At 41.7% G+C, this 21,562-nt stretch overlaps 1 protein-coding gene across 5 annotated transcripts in view; it reads right to left on the bottom strand.

The window, feature by feature from the left end:
* dmd (dystrophin) overlaps window positions 1–20,118 on the bottom strand; it is a 1,950,296-nt gene extending 1,930,178 nt beyond the window's left edge. For 4 of the 5 annotated variants that reach the window (XM_068040554.1, XM_068040555.1, XM_068040559.1 and 1 more), the window contains exon 1: window positions 19,866–20,117. In XM_068040554.1, coding sequence (XP_067896655.1) covers window positions 19,866–19,932 — 67 coding nt within the window. In that variant the 5' untranslated portion in view covers window positions 19,933–20,117. Of the gene's footprint in view, window positions 1–19,865 lie in introns of all 5 variants that reach the window. The other variant, XM_068040560.1, reaches the window with a different exon arrangement.
* Between the last annotated feature and the right edge of the window lie 1,444 nt (window positions 20,119–21,562).

Genomic DNA, 21,562 nt, shown 5'->3' with positions numbered 1-21,562 from the left:
ATTACCATCATTGAATCCCCCATTATCAACATCCAGGTGGTTACCATTGGCCAGAAACTGAACTGGAGCAGCCAAATAAATATTGTGGCTACTAGAGCAGGTCAGAGGCTGGGAATTCTGTGACAAGTAACTCACCTCCTTTCTCCTCAAAGCCTGTCCACCATCTACAAGGTACAAGTCAGGACCCTGGTGGAATACTCTCCACTTGCCAGAATGGGTGCAGCTCCAACAACACTCAAGAAGCTCAACACCGTCCAGGACAAAGCAGCCCGCTTGATTGGTGCTCCATCCACCAACTTAAACATTCACTCCCTCCACCACCGACGCACAGTGGCAACAGTGTGTACTATCTACAAGATGCACTGCAGCAACGCACCAAGGCTCCTTAGACAGCACCTTCCAAACCCGCGATCTCTACCACCCAGAAGGACAAGGGCAGCAGATGCATGGGAACACCACCACCTGCAAGTTCCCCTCCAAGCCACACACCATCCTGACTTGGAACTATATCGCCGTCCCTTCACTGTCGCTGGGCCAAAATCCTGGAACTCCCTTCCTAACAGCACTGTTTGTACACCTACACCCTAAGGACTACAGCAGTTCAAGAAGGCAGCTCACCACCAACTTCTCAAGGGCAATTAAGGATGGGCAATAAATTATGGCCTGGGCAGTAAATTATGGCCTAGCCAGCGATGCCCACATCCCATGAACGAATATAAAATAATATTCATTAAGGAAGAAAGACCCAACTGGCATAAGTCTGGGTGTGACTAACTCAGTAGACCAAATCGATGTGTTGCCACACTGATGGATGTTACTTCCATTGATTGCACCAAACAGGAAGACTCTACATGAAGCATATTTACAAACTGACACAGTGTACTGGATATTTAAGATTTTTTTCTTCACCTCTTTCAAGTTAGCAGGGGCATCACATTTTGCAAATGACCTGTAATTTTTTTAGCTGCTTCCCTGAATCCTGAATGAAAAACTCATTAGGTTATTCAGCATTAGCCTATTATTCCATCATTTATATTTTGCCTACTTAGATGATCAGTTCACTAGTTATACATCAACACAATTCTAATTCTTTTATCACTGACTTATTTTATCCAATGCACTTACCTTTCACGCAAAGCATAAAATGCCCAAGAGAAACATCTCTGACTACTTTGCAACATATTTAAAGATGCCACATTATAGATTAAACAATTATGCATCAGGCACAAAACCATTTGCTAGGTTTATCCGTAACTTACTCAAAAGACAACAAGTAGAAAAAGGTCTGTAAGTAATATAACCCAGAATTACAATCAATAGACTGCCAAAAGTAACACTTGCGATTTCCATTTGCACACTTACAGAACTTAATGTTTACCAAGGTACCCTGAGAGTAAACTTGTTAAAAGCATGCATATGTCCATTAAAATGTGAAACTAAAAGAAATACACTGCCCTCTGCTAAAGTTCAATATTACACTCAGTTTTTCCTTTACTTGATTTTAAATCTCCAGAAGTTATCTTCTGCTTTTTGCACTCAGAAATATAATCATACAAAACCACTCAGTGAACAGAAAAATTCAAAAAAACTAATTTTCATCATCCCAATCTTTTTTGCAATATCCTGATACTTTCACCTTTCACTAGTCACAGGATTACCTTTATTACACTTCAAAGTATTGTGACCACCAACACGCTTCACCTCTACTAAAACTGTGCCATTCAAATTGCCTGTCTAACCTTTGAAGGTAATAACTGGTAGAGCAATGGCAATAGCCTTTGGATTCTGACTAACCTTTCCATTGTGGGTAAATAAGGGCCCATACTTGTGAGCAGGACAGCACATTATTAGCAGATTAATGTCTAAGCTTGCACGTTGCTTCAGCGTGAGGCCAGTGCCACAGGTGACAAGAACCAGCCTACAAAAATGATGGACAGGATAAAACCTACATGTATGCAGCCCCTCTGCATATATTTAAACAAAAAGAAAAGGATACAATTTTGATTTTGCAATGTCACTTTGTAGTGCTATTTAAATTAGATTTTACTAGTTAAATTATTCAAAAATGTCAAGAGGGACATATGATTAAACTACTGCCACAAAAAAGCATGCAGAACATAATCACTCTTTGCAGAAGTCCTCAGTACTAACGTGAGGGATTTTGGGAGGAAGCCAAAGGCCATACTGTAATAAGTGCACTTCATAACTTAGGCCCTGTAGTCCTGACATTTAGATACTGTGTTATATATATTACAGAATTAATGTCAGTATTTACATCTGAATTCATGAAACAGTAATTTCTTACAAAGTGATGGATAGTTATAGTTCAAAAATAGAGCTGTTTCTTTCCCACAGGTGGGGTCACATGCTCACAATCAATAGATAGGAAAACTTCCAATTTGCCTGTAAGCACAGTCCAACCTTTTATTATTATAATAAAGTATTCTGCTTTTCCTGCAAGGTACCATATGGCTCCGCATACATTTGCACTGTGTTTTGCTTCACTGGGTCATCAACATAATTTTGTCCCATTCTGAAAAAGCAAGACTGTAACTAAGCTTCAAAGCTCTGGCAAGAGTCGGTACTACGTGTGCTGATTTTTTTGCTTGAGCGTTTTGTTGGAAATATTGCTCTTTCTTTCTTTTCTTATTCTGCAGTCTTCTCACTTTCTACCCAAATTCAATCCAATCCCAATTGCAGTACGTCTTCCAACTGTGATGCCCAAAGTTCCAAAGATTTGGGGTCGGAAACATCCTGAGCTTCACATCGGAAAATAAAAACAATTGCAGTTTGATAGTTATGAAACATTTAAAAAATTACTCATGTGATAAGTAAGAGCATAGCTCCTCGTCTGCACTAAATGATATATTTGGAGCTTTTAAAAAATACAATCAGAGACAAGAACATTTCCGGTAACATAGAACATGCTAGAAAACTGCAACACAATCAAAGGATTCAGATTTCACCCTGAAACATAAATTGTCAGCTTAACAACAACTACTTACATTTATGTAACACCTTTAATGTCAAGAGTTTCACAAGACACTTCACTGGAGTGCAATCTGACATCAAAGCAGAAGTGGAGATATTAGGAGAGATGGGTAAAAGCTTGGTCAAAGAAATATGTTTCAAGGAAGGTCTGCTTGTAGGGTTTGAGAGAGTGGGCATAGAGATGACATTTCCACTTGTGGGGGAAGATCAAAACTTGGGCGGTGCAGTGGTTAGCACCGCAGCCTCACAGCTCCAGGGACACGGGTTCGATTCTGAGTACTGCCTGTGCAGAGTTTGCAAGTTCTCCCTGTGTCTGCGTGGGTTTTCGCCGGGTGCTCCGGTTTCCTCCCACATCCAAAGACTTGCAGGTGATAGGTAAATTGGCTGTTGTAAATTGCCCCTAGTGTAGGGAGGTGATAGGGAATATGGGATTACTGTAGGGTTAGTATAAATGGGTGGTTGTTGGTCGGCACAGATTCGGTGGGCCGAAGGGCCTGTTTCAGTGTTGTATCTCTAAATAAAAATAAAATAAATATAAGACAGACAGTAATAAATCCAATAGGAAATTCAGGAGGAACGTCTTTACCCAGAGAGTGGTTAGAATGTGGAACTTGCTACCAAATGAAGTAGCTGAGGTGAATAGCATACATGCATTTAAGGGGAAGCTAGACAAGTCTATTAGGCAGAAAGGATTAGAAGGATATGCTGATAGGATTAGATGATGGTACAGTTGACTATGAAATCTAACAGTGTAGGGGAAACCATAGGAAAAACATGCTCTACTGCAAAGCCACAAAACTAAATTTAAATTGTGATTTATTTTTACATCTGAAATAAATTCCAGAAATTAAAAACGTATTTTGCGACCTCTGTGAATTTTGAGACAGCATCATTCTGATTCTTTTTACATTAGAAACCAACAGCATTAATTAGAGGTGAAGATATAATCAAAGTAACCAGGACACATTTATGTATTTATATACATATATAATCATGCTCTCTATGAAAGCCCTCAATTCCTTTTAAGTCAGTCTAAGTTTTTTTTTTAAACTGCAAGGAAATGCTTGAATTCCATAATCCCAGTCATGGAGTGCATTTCAGCCTTTACCTTTACAACTACTCGAGTACTTTTTCATCATTATCTTCTGACATTTATACGTTACGTTTACCAGATCGCATTTTGTTCTGTGCCAATTCAGACAAGTTGGTATCGCTTGAAGGACAAGAATTGCTGTCTGTATTTTCTGTGTATAGGGCTGTACTAAGAGTGACATGGAAAATGAAACACAGCAGCTTCAAACAGTCTGGCAGTTAAACTTGAAGAGGAAGAGGCAAGTCCTCTATCAGTCCCACTAGGGTGGAGATGTGTGCAGCACAGAGAAACTCATATTTAATTAGTTACAACCTGATGCATATAATCTATGGAAATATACGAGAAAACATTTTACCAACTAATATAAATATATTTCTCAATTTGTCAATCTTATCTTCTAGATGTCCTCTGGTTTACGCAATGTGCATTTTTAGGCAATTAGACTCCCACCCGCCAGAAAGGCCAAAGTGGCTGAATTTTTTAATCTACATTTTTGGGAATGAAAGCATTAGCCCATCCATTGATGTCCAACAGTCTATCTTGGATGTATTGAGCATGCAGTGTGGAAATCAATGCGGATTTTCAAATACATGAATTGCCTGCAGAATATGTTTGAAAGTAAAGGCATTTCTTTGGATACAACGGATCTAGGTGTTATCTGAAGGATAAGGTACTATCTTCATTTTACAGATCTAAAGCATAATTATAATGTTACAGAGATCTGTGCATATTTCATGCCCAGAATATTAGTCTGCCAAGAAGTGTTATAATTTAACTCAGAATTCTAAAAACTACAGGTAAAAATAATATTCACATTTTTACCACATTTGCCTAATCTTTCATTCGCTAATTCCATATAAATAAAAACTGAGAATGCTTCAGCAAAAATATTAATCCTGGATTTCTTCACACCTGCAGTCATGGAATCATATCACGGTACAATTCGACTCATACTACAGTTCTCTCAAAGGTCACGGGTGAAGTTCACGTATTAGCCTGCAGTGGGCGCTGGCAGGATACAGTACTTAAAGGCATCACAACCAAAGCGGATTTTATTCTTAAACAACCACACTTTCCAGCAAGAGTCACTGAACAGAGATCGTGGTGGGAAACCTACTTGACCTCCCTTCTATAGCCTGGACTGCTGAGATTAACTGTAGCTACTCGACCATCAGCGCAGACCAGGAGTCGTTACATTGGCAGCTCAAAAACATTTTACACAAAATAAGTTGAACTTGAAAGTTCTCTTTTCAACATGCGTGCAATTCTAACCCAAATGTCTTTCCACAGGAGGAAAAGATGTGGGGGCAGGAATCTGAGCTTGGCAGTTGGTTAATAGCAAAACTGGCAATAAGGTGGAAGCTGGCCATCTTCTTACCCTTTAATGCACAGATGGCTCATGACTTGGGCACCATGAGGTTAAGAAAAGAGAGAAACTTTCACTTGCATTTTAAAAAAGTTAGAGAAGTCACCCTTTTGGTTTGAATGTTCCCCATAACTATTTTCACTGCACCTAATAATATAAATTTTTATAATATTTGAATCCGATAGACAACAATTTTGCATTTCTTTCAGTATTTGATGGTGCAAATCTGTCCTTGTAATCTCATTCAATCTCATTTTTATATTTACATTTGTCCAGGTTTGACGACCAGCACTGGAATATTATTTGTTTTTTTCTACTTATCCACTAGTTGCTAGGGAAAATAAGTTGATGTTGTACTTAGTACTCGTGTTCTCAGTTATTGAGAAGCAGAGATAATGTTGGTGTAAGTTATTTAAGGACCGGCATCATGTTCCTGTACAATCTCCTTTCCACTTTCTTCTGTATCCATCCCTGGAAAAAACTCTTCCCCAAGTTGCTGCCAACTTGAAAACACATTCAGATTTGAGGTTCTTAGTTTCCAAAGTTTAAGATATCCATATGGAATTCTGTTGCACAAAATTTTAATTAGAGGTGTAAATCCATTTTAATCTGTCAACTGTGAATTCATCTGTTGGCATCTAACCAGGTAGATATCATACTTTTAGATAGGTGTTATTTGGGCTCATCGAGGGATATTCATATTAAGCAATCTGACATGCTTCCACTTTGGCATCCAACATAAGCATACATTCCAAGTACACATAGACAGTTATAGTTAAAGTTGCCTCTAATGCGTCTCGAGGCAGCAGCCAAACCCTCATCATAGAAGTGGACCTGACAGTATCAGTGTTAATTTTTCACTTCTCACCAGAAAGTCATCCTTACAGCGATTGAGATTTCATAACAAAATAGAGGTAATTTTGTCTTGTGGCACAGTAGCCACCAATAACTCTGAGGGAACAATACTGTTTTGAACCACTACATTAAATAGCCTACTACATGTCATACTCTTAATTCTTCAAGCATTATTGCAAATGAATATATTAATAGCATCCCGAAATAAATCAGAACAATCTTTGTAACAACTGCATGCGTGTTAGATTATTAAGATAAAATAATCCAATCCTGCCAAGGTTCAACTGGCATGGTTTTCAGAACGGGCTCTGAAGAAAACACATTCACACACACACACACATTTATAGTTTCTGTCGAGATAGGTTTCAGAGAGAGACATCCCATGATGTTTCCCTTGAAGACACACAGAAAGTGGTAGATAAACAAAACAGGCTGGGTGTTATTTAAGAATCTGCACATAGTTAGAAAAGTGAAATTAATCAGCACACATTGTGCAAAAGTAGGACAAGGATTTTTATTTGCTTTAATTAAAGCATACTAAAAGATAGACTCTTTCACGTAGTTCCAGATGAGGTACACCACCTGCAAGTTACAGCTGTCATTTTACACTAGGGGGGCTAAAAACCCTGAGAAAGTATAATTCTGACTCAAACTCAAAACATATGCTTGAATATGATAGAATTCCAATTAACTTCACTGACTGATTTGAAAACAAAGTTTTCTAGCAAGCTTGCCAACCACAAAAATTACGAAGAATATTTATATCTAAAAGGTACAAAATGCACAAAGTGCAAAATGTGTCTGAACATACCAGTGAATTCAAAATGATGTAGATCTCACTGTGATCTTTCTGCAATATACTCAGTATGCATGTGTAGCAACAAATGGGAAATCAAAATAAGCCTTCAAGCATATTTCAAAGAAGTCTCAGCATATTACTAGGAAGGCTACAAAATAGGCACATTATGGACGTAAAATAATTTAATAAAAGTGCAAAGTCTTTCAAATATGCACTTCTTCACTCTTTGCTAAGCCTACCACCTTGATGGACAGACTCAACTGTTCCAATTTCAACTGCCAGAAAACCACACCACTGTCATCCGTGCTGCAGACTGTTAAATGCATCATATTTGGGTAATGGAAAACCACACGAGTTCTCGAATCAATGCTTTTGTTTATTTATGTTTCAAAAATATATACTTTGTTTCATTTGTTACAACTGAAACGGGAGGAGTACACTGTTTATTCTAGTCCCAGTTCTTCACAGGTCACAACATATATTTAAATTTTCCCACTTACCGATACCGTCAATCACATACTCTATTTTTCCCAGAATAAAACACATCAACCAGGTTTCTTTAATAAACAACAAAATTATCAGATTATAAAGCATGTCTTAACCAATAATGAAGTAAAACACACTCGCACAAATCAAAATATCAAAGTCCCTTATCTATCTTCTTAGCCCCTCAAACACACACAGATACACACCTGTTAACTGGAAAAATAAAAAAAAATATTGTTTGCAGCGCTGTTACAAAGAAAACAAAAAAACTTAGGCAGAATACTTGACTCTGATTTTGGTTTGGCATCCCAAATGCATATAGAAGACTGTCACTGGGACCTTCCTAGAACAGTTCTTTCCAGGTGATGAAGATCAGTTTGGGTAGGCTTTCCAGGAAATGCAGTTACAGAGGCTTTAGATAGGTCTTACAGCAGAAATGAGCAACAAGGGTTTTTCAGTTCCTACAGATTCGATATGCAGGGTTTCTTCAAATACAGTTGGAAATAGGAAACTGTAGGCAGGGTTTCTTTTTCAAGAGAGAGAGAAATGAGCTGGGTCTTCTTTGACAGGCAAAAAAAAAAACTGTCTGTTGTAACAGTTCAAAATGAAACTAAAACAAAATTGAGAAGTCAGCCTCCTGACCTCTATAAATCTTGACCTGTCACTTTTTTGTAAACATCTCCCCAAGTCAAAACAACCCCTGCTGGGTGATTATCCACAGTCAAGTGCCTTCCAGTAACCCTTGTTTACAAGCCAAATCCAGGCACCTTCTGGTGACCTCTTCCAAAAAAACACAAAGTTCAGCATCCCTTCAAGATTCCAAAGGAGTCAATGTCCATAATTCAACTGTACGTCCTTAAAACATATCTTACAATAAAAAAGCACTCTTGTAACACATTTGAAATGAGTAAAGTTTTTAAATTGAGGATTCTTGCTTCTCAAGTCTACTGCTTGTAATGCACTGAAACAGTGGTGTTCTTTTACTTCTAGAAATGGAAGCACATTTTATGGCCAAGCTGACATTTGATAACATCATAGCATGTATTACTGAAGCAGCAGCACATCTCAGCTTATTCTTCATCGTTTATGTAGAAGCTATTAACACATTTTGTGACTTTTCTTATTATACTCAGGATCATGACTAGGTGACTAATAGTGAGAGCTTCAGTACGGAAGGGTAAAAGGTTACTCTAGCTCACTGGCGTGTAATACATTGAAGGAAGCAGACAACAGCCTGTTCCTACTAAAAATGCAGTCCTGGACCATTAGGTCGCCACACAGATCAAGCTCACTCTTGAAATGGCATATTACCTTCTTGGGAGAATTTTCAGAAAGACTTGGGCTGGATTTTCATTATGGAGATGGGAAACAGAAACTGGGCCAAATGGGAAAGCCATTAATCGGTATAGAGACCAGTTTCCTGTCCACTTAGAGCCAGTGGGATTGAAAGTGGCAGTGGGTCAGATCAAGTGTGGGGCTCATGTAGACTTCCACGGTAGCCAACACTGAGGCTGCTGGTTGTCCTGAGGGAGTGATCTGCCTTCCACAGCACCAGAGGGAAGCGAGATGTCACAGGGGAGCTGGACCCCCGGCACTAGGGGCAGGGCATACCCTCACTTTATTGATGCCCACCTGGATCTAATATTGCAGGCCGTGAGGGGCAGGAGGGAAGTCCTCTTCCCAGAATGTGGCAGAAGGAGGCCACCTTGTCATGCAGCAGGATCACCTCTCTGTTCAGTATTATCCCCCTCTGCCCCCTCTTCCTCCCAATGGTCCTACCTCCTAATCCTCCCACGATGAGCTGTCTCCTTCCAGGGCCTCAGTGACCTCAAGATCCATACCTCTCTGGAGGGTCATGTTATGGAGAGCACAGCAGACTACCACAATGACTGAGACCCTTGCAGGAGGGTATTGGAGACACCACGTGACCAATTCAAACACCGGAATCGCATCTTCACAAACGCGATGGCCTGCTCAATGGCTGGCCTGCTGAGCAGGTGGCGTTGGTTGTTTTATCTCTGTGCTTCTGTTTGGGGCTCCCATAGAAGGGTCAGTAGCCATCTCCTGGATTGGCAGAGGATGAAGAAATCATGGCAGCTGCCAGGAAAGTAGGCACACACATGGAGAAAGCTCTTGTTAGGGTCACAGACCAGTTGGACATTGAGGGAGTGGAAGCCTTTCCTGTTGATGAATCTCACTGCGTGCCTTGAAGGCCACATGGGCGCAGTCAATGATGCCCAGCACCTGGCGAATCCAGCAATGAAGGCTGAATCCAATGCCCTCTGTGCCAGTGGAGGCTCACCTGTGTCAAACTGCGGTAGACCCGTCCTCCTGACAATGGCATCCATGACCTGCCTGATGAGCTGCCAACTGTGAGATGCCACATTGGACCACAGCTGATCCCTGGAGCGACCCGGCTGCATAGAAGTTCAAGGCGATGGAGACTTTGATGGCTGCAGGTAGGGGACTACCATGGGGGCTGTGAGGCCTCAGGTCATTGTCAATCAGAGCACGCATGTCCGAGACCATCTGCCTCATCTGGGGCAATGTTCATGCCCCCCTGCCACAGATCCCAACGTTGAGGCCCCTATAAAATCCAGCCCTATGGGTGGAATTTTATGGTCCGCCTAAGGATGGGAATGGAGGTGGGGGGGTCCATAAAATAGTGATGGAAGGCAGTGGGTGTTGTGCCTATCACCACGCAATTTTGTTGGGGTTGGGAAAAGCTGACGTTGGCCTTTCCACCCAGATGCCAATTGAGGTGCTTAAGTGGCCAATTAATAGCCTCTTAAGGGCCTCTTCCCGCTGTAGGCAATCTGTGGCCCACGGAAGGCCCCCGCTGGCAAAGGCAGCCCTGCACCAACAATGCCCCCCACCCTCAACAACCACCCTCTCCCCAAAGTTGCCAGGGCCTTCCAGACTGTCCCCGGCGACCTCGCCACACTTACCTGGGGTCCAGGGCTTCATAGTACTGGCAGTGGTCACTGCTCCTCGTGGCGCTGCCAATATCACTGAGCTGCGAGCTGCTCTTGGGGGCAGGATCCAGTCCTTAAAAGGGACGGGGCCACAGCGCCGGGCAGTTAATTACCCGAGTACAGTTAAACAGAGTCAGGGAAGGAGGTCTCCAAAATGGCTGAAGCGAGGTTCCCCTTCCCAGTGTCAGGATCCTCACCAGCTCCACAAAATTAAGTCCTATGATTCTAGTTATAAAAATATCAGACAAAAATATCAAATATCAGACAAAATATCACTCAATCAGGTAATGAAGAGCCTATGTCCATTCAGTTTCCAATTGGTGTTGAAAGATGGCGTGCTGCGAGTGTTGGGCAACCAAAGACAGGAATGTGGGGATGGGGCAATTGGAGGCAGGAGGCCACATCATGACACCTCCAGGAATATGTGCAATCAGAGCTGATAATCCCATCACCCAGTCAATAGCTCAAAATTACAGCCCCCCCCCCCCACTATCCCACCATTGTCAATCAGCCCAGCAAATCTGAGCTACAGCAGCCGTTCATCACTGCTCCAGCGCAAACATCTTAAAAAGTTAAAGTTTAATTAGAACTATGTAAGAAAAATACTGCCAGCACAAACCACTCTGGTGGCATGCTGCAGTAATTGTATCACAAATCATGTCATCACTTCTACTGTTTATACACAAGATAAAGTGGTCTGCAAGGAAGAAAGGACATCTCAGCCCAGCAACTAAGAGCAATAGCCTATAATAATTCTTGGTTTAGTTTTCACTTTTAATGCAACATATTACAGAGGGCTGAAAAATAACTCCATCAGGGACAACCATTTCTAAAATATGACTTTGGAATTATGTCAAATTCAGTGCAGCTTGCATGGCACTGGTTGCTTATGACTCAACTTATGAGGCAAGGAGTGACCAATTCAGGCAATTAAATGGCTTCTTATGCTGAGTGCTAAAACAGTAAAGGATCAATAATGGGACATCGCCTTTGAATTCCTGGACAGTGGACAATGCCATGAAATTTGTGTCTGCTTACGATTTTGTCACCTTCTATCATTACTACACACAGCACACTCCTCAACACTGCAGTATTAGTCATATATGCCCCCTCCAAACCTGGAATAATTTATCCGTCAACTACCATGGCTCCAATCTTATCTTCGGGGCGCAATCAGAGATGGGGTGGGCAGAGTTGTTGTCAGGAAACCAGGAAGTATGGGTTTCCTGAATTTTTTTCTCTTGTAGGTTTCCTGCCTGACTGCCAGCCTGGTCGAACTGAGCAACAGGTCTACCGGAGGGATGGGAGAGATGGTGGGGGAGCGGTGTCATGATGGGGGGTTCCAACCATGGGTGGCGTGTCGTGAAAGCAAATTGTGGTAGGGATGGTCTGATCACTAAGGAAGGGTGCAGAGCAGACAGATCATGGTGGGGGGGTAGGGACGGGGGGCGGTGGATACAAGCCCATGAACAGTGCTGTAAAGGTTCTTACCTGATAGATTCAGCCCTTCTCTCCTCCTTTGATCTGCCAGGTTTCCCAAGGCCCAGGAAATCTGGCCAATTGTGGTTAATAAATTCACTGTTAAAATGAAGGCATGCAGCCTCTTTAAAAGACTTCAATGACCAACCCGCCTCCTGAAGTTGATTGGTCGCCAGCCCTTCATCCCGCCTCCGTTAAAACTGGAAGTGGGCGGATTTAAAGCGGGTTGGGTTCCTGTTTCAGATTGCTAGTTTTTAATCTTCCCATCTGAAACTAACCCACCTGTTTTTGGGGGTTAGGGGTACTCCCATGATTCATACTCCAAATCTGATATGGCGGATATGCATGGAGATAAGAGCACAAAAACATAACAACTAGGAGCAGGAGTAGGCCATTCAGCCCTTCCAGCTTGCTCCGCGATTCAATATAATATATATTTGCTGCTGTGTTCCCTGGAAGGAGACAAAATCCCTGGCACTTCTACAAATTCTAGGGGTTTTCCATGTCCTGGCAATTTTTGATCCTTCACAGCTTAGTCTTCTGAACAGGAAATGCTGTAGTTCCCTTGTCTAAGACTGTTATCATTCTATAGTCCTTGCATATTCTGAAGCCAGACAGCCCTATCCTGCTGTATCAGATGTAAGAGTGCATTCATCTTGTGAAAGGTCACTTATCTGATGAACAGGTAGGGTTTTCTCAGTCTGCCCACTTCACAAGTGGTGACTCTGGCAGAGCACTGGAGTGCTATTCTAAAGAGGATTAAAATTTGGCCTTTTGTTGGAAATTGTCACAATATTGGGGATTCTTCTAACAAAGTCTACAATGAAAGCACAACAATCTTCTGAAACTAATGGCAGAAGTATGCATGATTATCAAGATAATTAATATATGCTTACTTGTTATATATAAAAAAAGGAACAAAATACTTTAATTTTAAAAAGTTTATTAACCTAAAAGCTACTCAGTGCAATTCTCTATCAACACCCCACTCACTCTACCCCCGCCCCCACACATACATAATAAAAATCACTGCTTTTAGATTTTTTCCAAATATAACTAAATAGTAATGGCACATTGATTTGGATTATTGGAATGTCAGCACGCAATTAAGTGCCAAGGAATGGGAGAACTCGGAACTAGAAACAGAAAACACTGGTTTATAGGCATCTGAAAAAGAAAAAAAGTGAGGTTATGCTTTGGATAGGATTCATCAGAATTAAAAACTAGCAAATAAGAAAACATTGCGAACTGAACAGAACAAAAAGGGAGGGGAAGAGAAAACAACAGTTATAGTGAAGAGTTAAAAATGCCGATTGCAAAAGAGCAACTGAATGGGTTTGTCCCTTATCTGCTCAGCTGTTGATGACAGCCATGCCAGGCAGACACTGCTTTATTCTTCAGTGCAGGGTAAACTGGACAAGGACATTCTTCCAAAACAACACCTTCTAGTGACTCGCCAAAGGGGGCAGTGACAGAGATCTAGGAGCCATATCATTTTGTCAGCGAGGAAGTGATTTGATGCATACTGAAGTAAAACAGGGAGGAAATTATATAAAACAATTAGAACAGAGCACCTTCAACTTTATTGCAGATAATATGAGCCAAAACCAACCTAGATCAAGTACTGTGTTAGGTGTGACAGTGAGCCTAACCACATTTTACACTGACTCTGCGTCATTAGAGACTGTAAGCCAAAGAAGACGGCAGAAATACAGGAAAGCAGATTGAGTGGGCTGGGAATTGTTACTTTCGTAGCTTTGAACAATAACATTTTGCTTAAGAATGAAGGTTCCCTTAATAACATTTTAACACAGCAGAAATCTTTCCCCAGACTAATGAAGTTTATTGACTCGGTTTAGTTTACCTAATTAAGACAACTAATAAGGTGCCGCTCAAAATTGAGCTGAAGTAAAATCTTGCTGTCAGGCTTGCTCCAAGCACCTTCCATCTGTGCTTCAACCACAATCTATTAAGTTTCATACACATCTATTCTCATGAAAGTTGGTCCTTGGATGGGACCAAGCAAAGATTTGAGATTCCCACACTGCATCCCATGACCTTCACCAATGTGCCACACTACAAAGCAGCTGCTGGATAACAGAGCAAGTCTCAAAAGAATACAGTATTACCTCATGAGTAAGAAATCTCTGGCACAGTACTTTATCTGCTTTCTGAACAAGACAGAATTCAAACCAATCAGTGCCACTATTATTCTGTCTTTGGCCTTGGCACAAATTCAAGATGCCAACCCACAATAGTACAAAGAGCAAAACGCCTCCAGTAAAACTCCTTTAGCTCAATTATAAATCAGAGATGGAAAAGAGGCGGACTTTCATTACCTTGAAATTCTTCAGAGCATTTTTACTCTTTACAAAAGTCAACACGACCTTGATATAAAACTACTTTTTAATATATTTTATTTGAATTTGCCCTTCCCCCTCTACTTTTAACTGTGTGCAGCATAACCTATTGCATATACTTTCTCCCCTTTCCAGTTTATTCCCCTCTTTTCTGGAGAGCGTTGCCTCTCCACAGGCACCGGAAGCCCTCTGCTCCCTCACCCATTTTTCATTTGTGAACCTAGGTCATGAGTTAATCCTGGGGGAAATCACAAATGAGCTAAATCAATCCCCACCCGACAACGACAATGTAGACTTTCCAGTCAGCAAAATATTTATTGCCAGAGACGTTTCAATTTAAAAACACTGTATTGTCCCAATGCTAGAATATTTAAGCAAAAATGACTGCACGGGGAGGTTCCATGCTGAGACAGTTAGAGGTTTTTTCCTGACTTAGCCCTCTCAGCCTGGGCCTCAGCCCTCAGAAGTGTATTCTAGAAATTCAGCTTCACACTACGCACAATTTTCCCGCTATTTAAAATGGCTGCAAAATTGTGTGTTAAGCGCACCACATTTTCTGATATGCACTCCCGGTGGCAAGGCTTCCAGTCATGAGCAAAACACAGAAAATTGCCCTTCATTAATGAATTTCTTTCCCCGGAAGTATACTCAGGTTTTCATGCCTCACACAAGAGATCACGGGGATAAAGAGGGTTGATTTCAGAGGACCCAAAGGACACCTGACGATATTGGGCCCCTGCCTGCCAGCCAACCAAAACCGACTCTAGCTGCTTTACATTTGTAAATGAGAGGCTGAAAGCCTATTTCTGCTAAATTCAATATCGAAGAGCTGAGCCAGCTCCTGTTGGGATTCTGAAGTAGTCACATGGCAAGCATCACCAAAAGGTAAGTCTTTTTCCTAAGGCTGTAGAGACACAACAGGCACTGGCAACTCATCCAATTAATATTAATAATGCTCATGGCCCAATTCCAAGCTGGCCTTGGACCTCTCAGTTCAGGCGCCCATTACACCAACAAAGTTATAGCCTAGATGATTAAAGGATGGGTAAATAGCATGTGTGGCTTCATGTGTCTGAATGGCATGGGCTTGGATGGGCCACATGCAAGAACCTGCATTTATATAACGCTCATTATTTCCAGGTACATGTCTCAGAGCACTTTACAGTATGGTAGATAGAAAGAGGACATTGAGGAGGAGAAAGGAGAGTCATATAAGGGTAAGAAGGAAGGTGGGTAGGCAGAGACATAGGAGATGAATGTTCCAGGGGGTGAGGACATATTAGCTGAAGAAGCATCTGCCAACATGGAACAGAAGAAAAGATGAATGGTAACTGACAATGTCAGAAAAGCACAAGATTTCACAGGGACATACGACTAAAGGAGATTGTTTAGGTAGAGAGGTACAAGACTATGGAGAGATTTGAAATGTCACACCAATTCAAACCCTTTAAAAACATGCCAGTCAGAACACTTGTTTAAAACTGATGCTAGAGTAGGTGGCTTTGTCTCACTGGCTGTAAATGTTTTCTGTAGGTAAGTTTATCATTTTCTAATGTCTATGTCATAAATGATGTTCCAATACTAAGTGTTAGTTTAATGAAAGTGCAAGAGAGCAGCTGAAAGGATTTTCAACAAAATATTTCAAGGACTTTCATTGGGTTGCCATGTTTTTAATTGGTAGCTTTTGCTGACAACTCTTTGTAGCGTGGTTGTTTTCATATATTCTTAGTAATAGAATTTCATTGAAAGTTTACTTGCACTTTGCCTACTTAAGTCACTATTATGTTATTATTACGTTAAAGGCTGTGTCCTTGCTTGCACCAAGTCCTATTCACCTATCACCCCTGTGCTCACTGACCTACATTGATTCCCAATCAAGTAATGTCTTGATTTTAAAATTCTCATCCTCGTTTTCAAATCCCTCCATGGCCTCGCCCCTCCCTATCTCTGTAATCTCCTCCAGCCCCACAACCCTCTGAGATATCTACACTCATCAAATTCTGGCCTCTTGAGCATCCCCGATTTAAATTGCTCCACCGTTGGTGGCCATTGTTGATTGTATATTAATTGTATGCATTACCTGGAGATTCATTTATGTTCCTGTAAATAGGAACAAACTGCAAGTGTGGTCGTTGGGGTTAGGAAGTGCATGTTTGCAATGTGTATCTCTGTAAATAAATACTTATCAAAATATGTCAAGGTTGGCTCCAGTTCTATCCTTCACCACCTAGCTTTCTGGATTAGAACAGCCGTGCCTTCAGCTGCCTAGGCCTAAGCTTTGGAATTCCCTCCCTAAACCCCTCTGACTCTCTGGATTGAAATTTATACTCCTGTCGCCGAAATTGGCAGGGGACAAAAACAACAGCCGGCCGCCCGCCCGTGTAGGCTGCACGTCACGGAGCTACCACGATATTAAGCACGGCGGCTCATTTAAATAGCCGGGGCAGGTTGCCCCCACCCACCCGATGATGTGGAGGGGGCGGGCTGTCCGTCCCCAGCAATGGCATCAGCTGCCTGTGCACAGGCAGCTGATGCCATTTTTAAAGGGCTTCGATCCCTGCCACTCAATTTAAATTTTTAAAGAGCCATTGAATGAAAAAAATTAACACTTATTTTGCCCCTCTCCCACCCCCTCAATAACCATAGAATTAATTACTTGCCCTCTCCCGCCCCACAAAAAAAACTTCCCTTGACCACCTGACCACCCCCTCTCCCAAAGCACGTAAACTTTGAACTATAACCCTTCCCACCATCCCCTACACCAATGATATTACTTTGACCCCGCTCCTGCACTGAGAAACTTACCGCCTCCCCCCTCTCCACTAGTGTTCAGCCGCAGTTCCCCAGACAGCGATCCGAAGACGTGGGAGTGCTGGCCAGAGGCACAACGATTGCACCGGGATCGACGGTGGGAACGTGAATATAATTAATTCAATGATTTCAATTTATTTAAATATTTAAATGGTGGTCCAGTCACTGAGCGGCTGGGGGCTGCCACTGACAATATCGGGCCGGGCCCTCCCGGCGTGGGGTGCATGGTGGCCCTCTCCCGGAAGCATTTTCCAGGCCCACCCCCCACCGCCACGACCCCCGTGTCGGGCAGGGGGTCTGTAAAATTCAGCCCTCTATCTCTCTTTATTCCTTAAAGACAGTCCTTAAAACCTACCTCTTTGACCAAGTTTTTGGGCACCTGCCCTAATATCACTTCATGCGGCTTGGTGTCTAATTTTGCTTTACAATGCTCCTGTGAAGCGCTTTGGGAAGATCTTTACTTTAAAGGCACTGTATAATTTTAAGTTGTTTTTGTTGTTATGATTGACAACTTTACCTACTTATTCAGTTATTAGTTGTTGCTAATTTATGAGACATTATTTCAGCCAATCAAAATGAGTTAGAGTGTGATGCTTGAGTGTGACAGACAAAAGATATATCTATTTGTTAGTGCAGAGCCCCCAAATGTTTTCATGAGCCATTATGGTTCTGTGACATCTGCCAAACTCTGCAGTTTATTTGCTGAAGGTGATATCTGTTTTTAGGTCACATGAAAGGTATGGAAGCAATTATGAGGGAAGCCCACTGCAGCAAGATAATATCCAAAAATATGACACTGAAATATGGGAGTAGGTTTGTCAGAAAGTCATGGGGAACCTGCAATTCAGAATTCCCAACACACTGTGGAGCTTTAACTCCACAGCGTGTCAGTAATGTTACTGATCAGTTGCTTGCCTGCAGGCCAGCATGATGGACAGGTTAGGCTTCCAATTGGGCAGGAAACCAGTCAGTGATGGCTGCAGCAGCAGGTAAGCACAAACTGGGAATTGGAGTGGGGGGGGGGGGGGGGTGGGAGGGTATATGTGGGGGTTGGGGGCAGTGTGGAGGTGGGGAGTCGATTGGGTGTGCTGCCAGTCCTGGGTTTGGGGGAGGTCAGGGGCCTGAGGTGGGGTGCGTCAGAAGCTATGTGGTGGGGGGAAAACGGTCTAGAGGAAGGGGTGGATTGGGGACCTTGGGAGAGGGGACTGTTGGGTTGAGGGCCTTGGGGGGGATGCGGGGGGAAGTGAGGTGGTGGATCAGAGCCCAGGTGATGTTGGGGGGATTGGGGACTGATGGTGGTCGAGAGATCAAGGCCTGGTGAGAGGGAGGTTGGAGGCCTCATGGTGGGATCGTAGGCCTCAGCAGGGAAGGTCACAGGGGGTCCGATCAAGGAGGCTCCACAGGAAACCACCTGGATCCAGGAGGTAGGTGTGAAGGCATTTATCTCCTGAATCCACCAAGTCATCACCTGGATGAAGCTTCATTATCATATTTAAAGTTGCAGCAAGCCTTCTTGGATTGGATTGTCGTTCTGCCCAACTTCCAGCCTCAGTTATGCTGGAAATGAGGTGTGGGAGGTGGGTTTGCATTGGGAAACAGATTTTTGAGACTTTAATCCCCCACTTGATCCAAACCCGTCCATTTTTAAGGTTAAAATTCAGCCTACTGCATCTGTACTGGAGAGTTCTTCATAAGGTTTAAATCCTGGAGCATCCAAGAACAGACTGACATGAAACTCAGTTCTAACAACAGACTGTTGACCCCAGAAGAAAATACAGCATACACTGATTTCTGTAAACCAATTTTGTGGCTGGATGTATATTTTCAATATGAATTAAACTCTGAGGAGCAATACTGGCAAACACAATCAGTACCATAATGGTGAAAGGATAAGGAAATAGAATTCAAGTAGACAGCTTCAACTGGCACAGGCATGATGGGTCAAATGTCCTCCTTCTATTCTGTGAATTCTGAGCTTCTATGATGTTATTGAGTCACTTGGCAAGTAATTGGCATACAAAGAGGGTAATGTGTTTCACAGGTTCATGACAGCACAGCCCCTTTAAATCAGCACAGAAACATACCTCCTCTATGTCAACAAGTTCAAAAATCTTTGCAACATTTGGCTTACACGCTGACATTGCAACAGCTTTATCTGAAAAAGACTCAAACAGATATGAAGCTCGTTAAATCTGCTTTTATGCCTCAGAGAATATGAACCAAATGCCTCTCAATTTTGTTCAGTGAAATCCAAAAGGCAGTACATGTGCAGCACAGGTTTATGTTTCCAACACTCTGGAAAATACTGTTTAGTCTCTAGAAATTAAGAACTCCTGCAATGTTAACGATGCCAACTTTGCTAATTCAATAAATAGGTTAAGTTACAATAATTCTCTAAACATTTATTAGCAATTCATATTACTTAGTTATACAGAAACACATAAACCTCACCTTACTTATGATTCAGTCATTTAACAATGTTCTAATTTAAGGTAGCACTTTAAAGACAGACAAAGAGAACCATTGTTTACAGCAACAAATTCCTCATCAAAATATTGATATTTTCATTAACATGTAAATATGGAAAATCACAGCTGAAGCAAGAGAATGTGCAGTAAGGCCAAATGTTTATACAATGATTTAAACTTACAGTCGTCTTCAGGATCTTCACTCCAAAACATTGCCGACGATTGTAGTTTACAGGACAGAAATGCCATCAAGTTTTCAAACAACTCCAAGATTAGTACCGTTTACTTCTGCTGAACTCTTGTCTTTCCACTCTTTGTAATCCAAACACAAGGAGTTCACTACCGTTCCCTCAGCTTATATACATATATCAAAAAAAGTTAACTGTCTTTGAAAGAAGACCTCTGCAGGGAAGAAATGGTCGGGCTTTCCAGTATGTTGCTAGAGTCACTGATGTCGGCACTGTTGAGGCCCCAAGATGTTTCAAATTCCAGACCTTGCGCAGAAGCAACAAACTCCCTACCCAAAAGTATAGCTACCCACATTACAACTTCCTATGGACAGTACATATAAGGATCTGCTCTCGTAGCGGTCCGAATAATAGCTTCAAACACTGTCAGGCAGCTGTTCCTGTAGTTTTAGTAACAGTTAATGCCCTCTCCTTTACAGAGAAACTTTTGTCTTTTAACATTGTAACAAGCATTCCAGTTACAAGTGATTCTACACTGTCTTAGGCTGCTGTTCACTCACTCTTTATATCATATTTATACTTTTTAGAAATAGAGCACTTCACAATGTGCAGATTTAATTTTTATTAGATGTTCTGCTACAAATGTGTCATTTGCAATTTTGAGGCAGACACTTTTTCCTTATTAAAAAGGAAATAAAAGAGGGTACAATATTTAAAAGAAACTAAAATAGACTGAAAGTTATCAAACATTTTTCTGTTTCAATTGCCTTGAGCTCAGGTTATTCAATAGCAAGCTATTCAGGATAGCACAGCAGTTCTCAAACATTTTGTGTGGAGGACCACCTTGCAAAGTATCGACAGCCTCTGGGGTACCCACATATGCAACAGGTTTTGCCATAAGTTTAGTACCTAGAAAATACAGTGAACCATCATAGAATCTTTTAAAACCCAACTGCTCAATAAGGAAATAACCGGCATTCAAAGTCAACAAGTCCAGGTAAAAAAACAAAGTGTCTCAAGATTTCTGAATTCTGATGATATTGTGGATCCCCAGAGATCCCAATTTGGAAACCTACAGGAAAGTGTACCTCAGCTGCCATGCTCACAGCATGATTTGATGCCACACTGATCATGTACGTTAAACATCAAAGCAATGCTTTTGTTGGGCCCCTTCAGCTGTTGCAACCCTTAGTAACTGCTGCAATACCACTTCCTGTGATTTACACTGTAGTTAATTGTTGACAATCTGCTTTTGTTTAAAAAATTGTTTGAGGTTAGGATGACGTGATGCAGAACTGTACCTGGGGCAAGGCATTTCCCCCCCCATTGGGGATAGTAAATTAGAGGCAAATAATGGAAATTGTTAGAGAAATGAGTGCCCACTAAATTAATCTGCAGTGGTATAAAAATAGTATAGGGATGAATCCTACAGCCTGACAAACAAAAACAAGCAATTCCACATTGACCTATATTGGGTAATCATCCAGTCAATGGGAAGACAAATCTAGCCAACTGCGCTCTGCAGCTCAGTTTTCGAAATGAAGTCTCTAAACACATTACAAATGGATATCTTATTAGAAATGTTAATGATACTGGATTTGGATAGCCATCTCTGGAGATTTTCTTAAATTATCTTCCAAGGAGGCCCTCATTGAGCAGTTGAGTTTTAACAGATCCTATGATGGTTCACT

Source organism: Heterodontus francisci, chromosome 10 (assembly GCF_036365525.1).
Source record: "Heterodontus francisci isolate sHetFra1 chromosome 10, sHetFra1.hap1, whole genome shotgun sequence".
Classification (NCBI taxonomy): domain Eukaryota; kingdom Metazoa; phylum Chordata; class Chondrichthyes; order Heterodontiformes; family Heterodontidae; genus Heterodontus; species Heterodontus francisci.
This window is presented reverse-complemented; position numbering and strand designations above follow the sequence as displayed.